The 10,914-nt window shown below is 59.3% G+C and overlaps 1 protein-coding gene across 1 annotated transcript in view; it reads right to left on the reverse strand.

Annotated features, from left to right (window-relative positions):
* The window catches only part of LOC142022373 (uncharacterized), a 30,509-nt gene extending 20,110 nt beyond the window's left edge, over positions 1 to 10,399 (reverse strand). Inside the window, exons 1-10 of the mRNA XM_075012139.1 lie at positions 10,315 to 10,399; positions 9,682 to 9,822; positions 8,731 to 8,871; positions 7,889 to 8,032; positions 7,403 to 7,546; positions 6,396 to 6,536; positions 6,064 to 6,207; positions 5,424 to 5,564; positions 4,454 to 4,621; positions 221 to 364 (exon numbers count right to left, since the gene is read on the reverse strand). Coding sequence (XP_074868240.1) covers positions 221 to 364; positions 4,454 to 4,621; positions 5,424 to 5,564; positions 6,064 to 6,207; positions 6,396 to 6,536; positions 7,403 to 7,546; positions 7,889 to 8,032; positions 8,731 to 8,871; positions 9,682 to 9,822; positions 10,315 to 10,399 — 1,393 coding nt within the window. The remainder of the gene's footprint in view (positions 1 to 220; positions 365 to 4,453; positions 4,622 to 5,423; positions 5,565 to 6,063; positions 6,208 to 6,395; positions 6,537 to 7,402; positions 7,547 to 7,888; positions 8,033 to 8,730; positions 8,872 to 9,681; positions 9,823 to 10,314) is intronic.
* Positions 10,400 to 10,914: the final 515 nt, after the last annotated feature.

Here is a 10,914-nt window from a genome sequence, read left to right on the forward strand (position 1 = left end):
GACAGAGAGCCCCTGCCCAGCTCTGCAGCACCGCTTCTGGCTCCCACGGCGCCGCTGGGTCCAGGCAGAGCTGGGGTCAGTCCGGGGATCAGTGGGGCAGGGTCCCAGCTTGGATTCCTCCTCCCTGCACAGGCAGAGCCCTCCACGTGTGGGGTGGAGCGGGGCCCCCCCTCATGCCTGGGGGCCCTGGCAGCGTTGCCGAGCGCTGGCGGCACCTTACCCTGCACAGGCGGGACACAGGCCTGGCCACAGCTCAGCAGGCAGCACTTCTCACTGGCGGGGCAGTCGCTGTCCCTGGTGCATGGGGTGACGCACTTGTCGGCTCTGCCATCCCTGGCCCTGGGAGGGCAGATCCCAGGTCTCACTGGGCGAACACAGAGAGATGGTGTCAGGGCGGCTGGGCTGGAAGCACCCAGCTGGGCCCTGCCCCCAGACAAGGGCTGCCAACAAGACAGACGCTGCACTAGGAACGTTTCTCTCCAATGTGACTCAAGGTCATTTTCTTACAAGAGCTGATTAAAAGCAGAGCCCCAGGACTGGAGGAGACCCTGGGAGGCCATCGAGTCCAGCCCCCTGCCCAAAGCGGGACCAACCCCAGCTAAGCCATCCCGGCCAGGGCTTTGTCCAGCCAGGACGTACAAACCTGTAGAATCATAGAATCATAGAAGACTAGGACTGGAAGGGACCTCGAGAGGTCATCGAGTCCAGCCCCCTGCACCAATGGCAGGACCAAGTACTGTCTAAACCATCCCTGATAGACATCTACCTAACCTGTTCTTGAATATCTCCAGCCATGGAGATTCCACAACCTCCCTTGGCAATTTATGCCACTGTTTGACCACCCTGACAGTTAGGAACTTTTTCCTAATGTCCAACCTAAACCTTCCTTGCTGCAGTTTAAGCCGATTGCTTCTTGTTCTATCCTCAGAGGCCAAGAAGAACAAGTTTTCTCCCTCCTCCTTATGACACCCTTTAGACACCTGAAAACCACTATCATGTCCTCCCTTAATCTTTTTTCCAAACTAAACAAGCCCAATTCTTTCAGCCTTTCTTCATAGGTCCTGTTCTCCAGACTTCTGATCATTCTTGTTGCTCTTTTCTGGACCCTTTCCAATTTCTGCACATCTTTCTTGAAATGTGGAGCCCAGAACTGGATACAATCCTCCAACTGAGGCCTAACCAGCACAGAGTAGAGCAGAAGAACGACTTCTCGTGTCTTGTTCACAGCACACGTTAATGCATCCCAGAATCATGCTGGCTTTTTTTGCAACAGCATCACACTGTTGACTCATATTTAGCTTGTGGTCCACTATAATCCCTAGATCCCTTTCTGCTGTAGTCATTCCTAGGCAGTCTCTCCCCATTCTGTATGTGTGAAACTGATTGTTCCTTCCCAAGTGGAGCACTTTGCATTTGTCCTTATTAAACTTTATCCTGTTTACTTCAGACCATTTCTCCAATTTATCCAGATCATTTTGAATTATGACCCTCTCCTCCAAAGCAGTTGCAACCCCTCCCAGCTTGGTACCATCTGCAAACTAAATAAGCGTACTTTCTATGCCTATATCTAAATCATTGATGAAGACAATGAACAGAACCGGTCCTAACACAGACCCCTGTGGAACCCCACTTGTTATACTTTTCCAGCAGGATTGAGAACCATTAAGAACTACTCTCTGGGTACGGTCATCCAGCCAGTTATGCACCCAACTTATAGTAACCTGATCTAAATTGTATTTGCCTAGCTATTTGATAAGAATATCATGCGAGACCGTATCAAACGCCTTACTAAAGTCTAGGTATGCCACATCTACCGCTTCTCCCCTATCCACAAGGCTCGTTATCCTATCAAAGAAAGCTATCAGATTAATTTGACAAGATTTGTTCTTTACAAACCCATGCTGGCTGTTCCCTATCACCTTACCACCTTCCAAGTGCTTGCAGATAATTTCTTTTATTACCTGCTCCATTATCTTTCTTGGCACTGAAGTTAAGATGACTTGGCCTGTAGTTTCCTGGGTTATTCTAATTCCCCTTTTTATAGATGGGCACTATATTTGCCCTTTTCCAGTCTTCTGGAATCCCTCCTGTCTCCCACGATTTTCCAAAGATGATAGATAATGGCTCAGATACCTCCTCTATCAGCTCCTTGAGTATTCTAGGATGCATTTCATCAGGCACTGGTGACTTGCAGACATCTAATTTTCCTAAGTGATTTTTAACTTGTTCTTTTTTTATTGCAATTTCTAACCCTACCCCTTTCCCACTAGGATTCACTATGTTGGGCATTCCTTCATCAGACTTCTCAGTGAAGACTGAAACAAAGAAGTCATTAAGCATCTCTGCCATTTCCAAGTTCCCTGTTACTGCTTCTCCCTCCTCATTTAGCAATGGTCCTACCCTGTCCCTGGTCTTCCTCTTGTTTCTAATATATTTATAAAAAGCCTTCTTGTTTTCCTTTATGCCTGTAGCTAGTTTGAGCTCATTTTGTGCCTTAGCCCTTCTAATCTTGCTCCTGCATTCTTGTGTTGTTTGCCTATATTCATTCTTTGTAACTTGTGCTTGTTTCCACTTTTTATATGATTCCTTTTTTATTTTGAGATCATGCAAGATCTCCTGGTTAAGCCAAGGCGGTCTTTTGCCATATTTTCTATCTTTCCTACACAGCGGGATAGCTTCCTTTTGGGCCCTGAATAATGTCCCTTTGAAAAACTGCCAACTCTCCTCAGCTGTTTTTCCCCTCAGTTTTGCTTCCCATGGGACCTTACCTACCAGCTCTCTGAGTTTACCAAAATCTGCCCTCCTGAAATCCATTATCTCTATTTTGCTCTCTTCCGTTCTACCCTTCCTTAGAATTGTGAACTCAGTGATTTCATGATTACTTTCACCCAAGCTGCCTTCCACTTTCAAGTTCTCTACCAATTCCTCCCTATTTGTTAAAATCAAATCTAGAACAGCTTCCCCCGGTAGCTTTTTCAGCCTTTTGGAATAAAAATTTGTCTCCAGTACAATCCGAGAACTTACTGGATAGTCTGTGCCCTGCTGTATTGGTTTCCCAACATATATCTGGATAGTTGAAATCCCCCATCACCACTAAATCTGGGGCCCTGCATGACTTTGTTAGTTGTTTAAAAAAAGCTGCATCCACCTCTTCCACCTGGGTAGGCGGCCTGTAGCAGGCTCTTAGCAGGACACCACCCTTGTTTTTTACCCCTCTTAGTCTCACCCAGAGACTCTCAACACATCCATCTCCTACGTCCATCTCCAGGGAGATTCCACCACCTCTCTAGGCAATGCATTCCAGTGCTTCACAACCCTCCTTGGGAAAGAGTTTTTCCTTTTATTCAACCTACTCCTCTCCCGCCGTAACTTCAGACCATTGCTCCTTGTTCTGCCCTCTGTCACTACAGATAACAGAGTGGCTCGCAGCTTACAAAGGCAGCTTCTCTGCCCCGGGTGTTAAGATCTCCCCATTAGACTCTGACAAAGGCTCACCTGATCTGATCTGACTCATTTTTAACTCTGTTGATATGTACTATTGACACTAGGCCATTTCCACCTTGCTGAATAGACCATGTCAGCTCTTGCCTTCCCTTTTTCTGGGACCCCACTCTTTAAATACCCCTCTGAACACCACCCCCAACTCATGCATCTGATGAAGCAGGTCTTTGCCCACGAAAGCTCATGCTCCAAAATATCTGTTAGTCTATAAGGTGCCACAGGACTTCTTGTTGTTCTCGAAGCTATGGACTAACATGGCTACCTCTCTGATACAGATAACAGCATCTCTCCATCCTCTTTAGAGCCCCCTTCAGGAAGTTGAAGGCTGCTATCAAATCACCCCTCAGTCTTCTCTTCTGCAGACTACACAAGCCCAGGATCTCCAGGATCATTGCTAAGAGTCACCCAGTGCTGGATTCTGATTCTGACCAGACCAGGAGAGTTAGCAACCCTACCTTAGCCCCACCCATCCCCAGCTCAGTGCAGCTGGTTGCCCCACACAGGCACATCCGGGCCCATTCTGCCCTGCCCTGCCTCTTGGAGACACCCTTCAGCATCAGAGGCTTCCCGGGGAGGATGGGGACCTGGCTGGATCCCCACCCCGCCGGGTCCCCATTAATCCTAGTCCCTCTGGTTCAATCACTGGACTCAGGGCTCGCCGGTACTGCTGGGTGGGAATTGCCTCTGCCCCACATGCAGCCCTGCAGCCCCTGTCCTGCCCTCTGTGCCACTCCACCTGGGGATAAGCAGCGCGAGCCCCTCCCAAAGGTGGCCCCAGGGCCCTGCCAATCCTGGCTTCCCTGCCCTCCTCTCCACATCTGTAGCAACTTGTCCTGAATCGAGGGGATGAGACCCAGCTGACTAGGGGCTGGCAGGCCAGGGCTTGAGGCCCAGCCGTGGTGGGCCTCTGGCACAGACCCAGGATGGTTGTGCGGCGTTCTGTGTCCCTTACCGGGGCCCCCGCAGGCCTGGACGCACTCGGCTTCCTCCACAAAGTTGTTGGGATTCCCCCCGCAGCCTCCGTAGAGGAATCTCTCACATGCCCCAGAGCTAGAGTTGTAGAAGAACCGAGGGAGGTCGGCATCACAGGGGCCCATTGCGGCAGGGAGCTGGCAGATATCTGGGGGCCCAGGCAGAGAGAGGGGGCTCCAGAGGGGCTCACTGCTCCCCAGGAGCCAGGGGAGGGGCTGCTGGGCCTGCGTGTGGCAGCAGGGGTGCAGGGACCCCACCCAGAAGCTGGTGCGACCCCCAGGGGATGTAAGGCTGCAGCCTGGCTGTGAAGGGACCCGCAGGGGGGTCAGGCTGCCTGGTGTCCAGACTGGACTGGAACGCCTGGAAACAGGACTCTGGTGGCTCTGGTGGGCACCATTGCCTGGGCTGGTCCAACCCAGTGGGCAGGGGTGGCAGGCTCACTGCCTGGCTTCCTGGGAGTGATGATGTGTCCAGCTGGCTCCAAGGTGCAGGGGTGACTGTGGGGGTAGGAGACTCTGGGCTCTGCCCCACCCCATGCACCGGCTCTGTAGCTCCCATTGGTCAGGAACTGAGGAATGTGATTCTCCTTCTGGGGAGCCCCCAGAGGTAAATGCCACCTGAAGCCCCAAACCCCTCTTGTACCCCACCTCTGAGCCCCCTCCCACACCCAAAATCCCTCACAGAGCCCTCACCTCCGCCCCCACCCCACCCCAGCCCCCTGCTCCTGCCAGGTAAATGAGCAAGTGTCTGTACCGTGTGTGGATGGACTGAGGGGGCAGGGCCTCGGAGAAGGGGCAGGGCATGGGTGGGGCCTCAGAAAAGGGGCGGAGAATGGGTGGGGCATCATAGAAAGCAGGGGGGAATGGGCGGGGCCTCCGGGAAGGGGCTGGGAATGGGTGGGGCCTCTGAGAAGGGGCGGGGCATGGCCGGATGACTCGCAGAGCTCTTACCCTCGCGGGGGGGCTTGCAGATGCGGCCACAGCCGGTGCTGCAGCACTTCCCTGCCTTGCTGCAGTCGCCATCACTGCGGCATCTCTCCACGCAGGGCCCCAGGGAGCCTCTGAGCACTGCTGGGCATGCACCAGCCTTCACTGTGACACACAAGAGCGGCACGTCGGCCCCCCTTCCAGAGCCCCCACCCCTGGGAGCCCCCCCGCTGTGGCTGGAGCCCCTCCTGCTTGCCAGAGCTCCAGTCCCCTCTCCTGCTAGAGCCCCCCGGGGCTGCCAGGATGCAGAGAACACCAGAGTGGCTGGGGTCGGGGCGAGCCCAGTCTCCGCTGCTGTGTCCTGTGGCGTCCTCTCTCCAGCACCTCACCGCTCCTGGCCGCCCGTGCCACAGACCCCTCTGGCTCCCTGGGCCTTCTCAGCTGCCATCCTTCGCGCTCGCCTGCTTCACGGCGGCCGCCAGCTGCCACCTTCCCCGCAGGCGCTGTGCGGTGCTGCTGGGCAGCGTGCGCTGCCGGGGCCACCACCCCCAGATCCTCCGCTGCAGGTGGGGTCCTGGCCCCTCGCTGGCCAGTGATCAGGACCAGCTCCTGCCCGCGTCCGAGCTCCCAGGCCATGGCCCAGGCGCACGCCGGGAGCGCTTACCCTGCACCGGGGACAGGCAGGTGCGGCCACAGCTGATCGAGCAGCACTTCCCGTGGCCTGGGCAGTCGCTGTCCGTCAGGCACCGCAGAAGGCAGGGGTCCTGGCTGCTCGCAGGGGCACGGTCTGGGCACAGCCCGGGCTTCACTGCAGGGCAGAGCAGGACATGGCAGGGCGCCAAGCCACGGGAGGCGGGAGCCGCCAGCTGCCGGCTGCGTGGCTGCTCTGGCCGGCCGGGAGCAGCACGAGGGGGCAGTGGGAAGGTCCCTGAGCCCGGGGGCTGGGCTGGGGGGGTGCGGGCTCAGCAGCGGGTGCGGGGAGAGGGCAGGACTGACCAGCCACAGGCTCCATGCAGAGCCGCCCACAGCCATTGCTGCAGCACTTCCTGGCGGCGGGGCAGTCGCTGTCGCTCCGACACGTGCGCCGGCAGGAGACGAGAAGGCGCCGGGCTGCGGCTGGGCATGCGCCGGGCCTCACTGGAACACAGAGCCGGTCCCCTGAGACCCCCCGGGCTCCCTGCCCTGCCCCGCCGGCGCTGTCTCGCCAGCCCCCTGCCCAGGTCTCGCAGGCGGCCGGGCTGGCGGGGACCCGCCCAGGGACCCACCTGGCCCCCGCCTGCTGCCGGGGATGGTGCTGGTGCCATCTAGCGGACAGGGATGGGCTACTCGGGCCTCGGGCTGGACCGGTGGGAGTGGTGTCTCTTGGGGGGTGGGGATGGGGTGCCTCCTGGGGGGGTCCCTTTGAGGGGTGCGTTTTTCTCCTGGGGGGCCCCTTTGGGAGGAGGTTCCTCCTGAGTGGGTCCCTTTGAGGGCTGGGGATTTTTCCTGGGGGGGTCCCTTTGGAGGTGGGGTTCCTCCTGGGTGGTCCCTTTGGGGGTGGTGTTTTTTCCTGGGGGGGTCCCTTTGGGGGGTGGGGTTTTTCCTGGAGGGGTTCCCTTTGGGAGGTGGGGATGGGGTTCCTCCTGGGGGAGTCCCTTTGGGGGGTGGGGTTTATTCCTGGGGGGGTCCCTTTGGGGGGTGGGGAAGGGGTTCCTCCTGAGGGGTCACTTCCGGGGTGGGGTTTTCCTGGAGGGTGCCTCCCTATTTTATGGAGTTTATGTATTCAGAAGGTGGCTGGTTTGCTTTGTTTGCCAACTAAGTACCCTGGAGCCCCCAGACTTGCCCACGCTGGCACAGAGTCTGGCTCAGAGGCCACTTCAGGAAATCCCAGGGTGGGATTCCTGCATCCTACTGGGGCTCCCAGCCATGCCCGGTGTTGGAGATGGGGGTGGCCGCAGGGCCTGGTGGCTGGGCACTTTGAGCACATGGGCTCCAGCAGTGGGCTGGCTGGGGCGGAGCAGTACCTGAGAGGGGCCCTCGGCACTGAGAGCCACAGCCTGTGGCACAGCACTTCTCCTCTCCTGGGCAGTCGGCGTCGTCCACGCAGGTGTCCAGGCACAGCCCCTTGGGTGCCTCTAGCTGCACAGCCGGGCACACACCAGCCTTCTCTGGGGAAAGAGCAGCACTGAGCACCGCCTGCCGCCTCAGCTGGGACGTGCCACGGACAGGATACGTGTGGCTGCCACGCACATGCGTATGGGGAGGAGCATGTGATCTGTCTTGGGGCTCATGGGACCCTGGGGTGTGCAGCCCCCAGCCTGGGAGGCCCCTGAATGCCAGAGTCAGGACATGGGGCCCACCTGGGGTGTGGGGCCTGCTCCTGGGGTCTCCTGTGGGACTGGCACGCACGGAGCCCATTGGGGGAGGTGTACGCAGGGCTGTGCTGAGCCAGCGCCGGGGGTCCAGATCTGGCTGGGCAGCAGCCGTGGACAGGTCAGGCGCATCGGTACCTGTGTAGGGGCTGAGGCAGGCCAGGCCGCAGCCGGCAAAGCAGCACTTCTGGGCTGCGGGGCACTGCCTGTCGCTGTCACACTGGTTCACGCACGTGGTGAAGTCCTGCGACACTCGTCTCTTAGGACAGACACCGGGCTTGGCTGGAAGCAGGACAGCAGCTCAGGAGGCAGCTTGGCAGAGATGTAACACTCAACACAGCCCCACCGGCTGGCTGGCCCCAGGCCTGCCCAGAGAGCCCTCGGTCTGTGAGCCAGGCCCTGCCACACTCAGTGCCTGTGCCCCCTGCCCAGGGATATGGGTCTCTGCCCCCGATTTCCGCCCCCTCTCCCCAGCTGTCAGCTGTCGGTGTGCCAGGAAAAGCGGTGCTGGCAGTGTGACACCCTTGGGTGCAGGGACAATGCCCCACTCAGCCCTGCCAGGGGCAGCAGGCTTGTCCTGGGCCATCCCCCAGCCAGGGCAGGTTTGGTGCTGCTGGGCGTCTGTCTGCCTGTCCGTCTGGGGCAGGCACAGGCTGCGGGCTCCCCCTGCTGGTGCCATGGTGCATTGGCCCTGTAGCTCTGCATGGGGGCACAGCCCCGAGGCTGCCGGCCAGTGTCTCTGGAGTGGGGCAGGGCACATGGGGGCTGGCAGGGCCCTTCTTTACCTCTGGCCAGTCACGTCTCGTGTGGGCCTTGAGGGCGCAGTGTCTCCAGCCTGGCCCGGGACAGAGCCTTCCCCAAGGCAGCAGCAGCCTGGGCAGTGCTGTGGGCAGCTGCTGGGTGGCCCTTGGCACAACCTGTCGCTGCCCTCCTGGTATCTCAGCCCGCCAGCCCCTGAGTGCTCTCACACGAAGCCTCACCTGGCTCCGCCGCGGTGCAGAGAACATGGCAACCCCTGGCACAGCACTTGGCCCCGCTGGCACATGCTGAGTCGTTGTGGCAGCTCTCCAGGCAGGGCTCGGCCATGCTGGCCTGGTGCTCCGGGCAGTACCCGGGATTCACTGCAGGCGGGAGGCACATGGGGCAGTCGCAGTGCGCAGTGCACTGTCAGGCCCTTCAGCTGTCTGGGGAGTGTGCCCCCCTGTGCTGCTCAGCACCAGCTAGAGCAGTGGCCCTGAGCTTCTCTGCTGTGCATCCAAAGGCAGGAAGGCCAGCCAGGAGCTCCTGGCTGGTGGGTCCCAGAGCCCCAGCCCTAGCCCCAGCCCCAGCCCCTCGCTCGAGTTGTCACAGGATGTTCTGCTGCTTTAGACATCTCAGCCACGATGCTCCAGCTTGTCTGAGCTGTTCCACCTGGCCCAGGGCCTGCCCACCCTCTGCTGGGTTGCCCCTTCACTGAGCAGTAGCAAGCCCCAGGGCCTGGCAGCTTGGTCTCCCCGGGAGGAGACATTGGCAGCAGAGGCTGGGGCTGGGTGGGCAGACACCAGTCTTGGGCCAGAGGGGGTCGCAGCGGTCTGCACTCAGCTCCCTCTAGTAGAGCGCTCAGCCAGCACCAGTGGCAGGAGCAGGCTCCACCAAGAGCTGTTTGCACCAGCTCACCCCACAGAAAGAGAGGTGCTGTGTGGCTTGGGGCCGAATTCTGCACAGCCCGTACCCAGCCTGCCCCCTAAGAACCAGAGCATCGTGCTTACTAAACGGCCCTGCCTAGTGATGCCTCTGGTTGAGGAAAGCAATGTTGTAGGTCCCTGGCTCTGCAATGGAACACCACCTTTCCTGGATTCCTGCCATCCCTTCCCAGTCCCACAGGTTGCTCCAGCACTCCCACCCAACCACGGTGGAGGGCTGCTCCCACAGCCAGGGTGAGCAGAGCATACCTGTGTTGGGGAGGAGGCAGGTCCTCATATGCCCACTATTGCAGCACTTCTGGCTGCCTGGGCAGCTGTTATCTGTGAAACAGTAGATCCTGGAGGGACGCACGAACTCGATCCCCCCTGCTGGGCAGTCACCTGCTTTACCTGCAGCCAAATGAGGTCATGTGAGGGCACTCAGCTGCACCCCAGTGGAGTGAGAACATAGCTACCAGCTGCACCCCTGCACAGCGGGAACCTAGGCACCTGCCCCTGCCTGAGGTGCTGTCTGCTGGGCTGGGTGGTAGATGATCCCTGGACTCCTAGCTGCAGTCTCCCCGCCAGCAGGAACTGCTGTGATCATCTCCCTGGCCGGGGAGCTGCCCAGAAAAATCCTGAAACTGGAGCTGGTAGGAAACCAGCCAGGGGAACTAACCCTGGCCTGGGAGAGAGAATCCACCCAGAGGCTGGTAACTCTCCCAGTGAGCCGTTACCCTCCCTGCGAAACACACACTGCCTGGTTCCAGCCCGAATCGCCTGCTGCCACTCCCAGCCGGCGGACGGACGCTGTTAGACCTGCCTCTGGGCCCTGGGATCAGCTCAGCCCTTGGCAAACTCCCTAGACTGAGCGCCCTGAGTCTGACCCAGCTCTGTACTAACCTCTGCTCTCCTGCCCTGCTGCAGGCGGCAGCTCGGCCCAGGGGGCCAGGAGCCCCAGGAGGAAGAAGATGCCTCCTGACTCCATGGTGGTGCTCGGAGCACGTCTGAGTACCCAGCGCCAAGCCAGGCCAGGCTTTAAAGAGTGGCCCAGAGGTGCTGGCTCAGGGAGGGAAGGAGCTGGCTCCCGGGTGGACAGCGGGCATCGGCCAGAAGCCAGCTCAGCTGGTGAGCTCGTGCTGGGAGGGGGCCGTGTTGTGGGTGTGCTCGGCACAGCAGGGAGCCGGACGTGGAAGCGGAGCTGGGCAGGCAGCCTGCGGAGCTCTCCAGGGTCTGCCTCTACCTCCTTACCCGTTCCCACGAGCCAGGGGAGTCTCTGGCTGAGTGAGTGCCCCAGGCCAGCCCGCTGGGACCCTGCGCACCTCGGGGCTGGCTGCACTGTCCAGGCCACACGCGGGGTCCTGGCAACGTGGCTGTGCTCTGGCTGGCCAGTGGCAGTGACAGGGCTGCAGGCTGGGAACCATCGGAGGAGAGCCCAGTGGGCAGTGACCAACACATTGCCAGGTACCAAGGGGGCAGTGCAGGACAGTGCCCGTTCCTCCC

This window comes from Carettochelys insculpta, chromosome 17, assembly GCF_033958435.1.
Source record: "Carettochelys insculpta isolate YL-2023 chromosome 17, ASM3395843v1, whole genome shotgun sequence".
Lineage (NCBI taxonomy): Eukaryota > Metazoa > Chordata > Testudines > Carettochelyidae > Carettochelys > Carettochelys insculpta.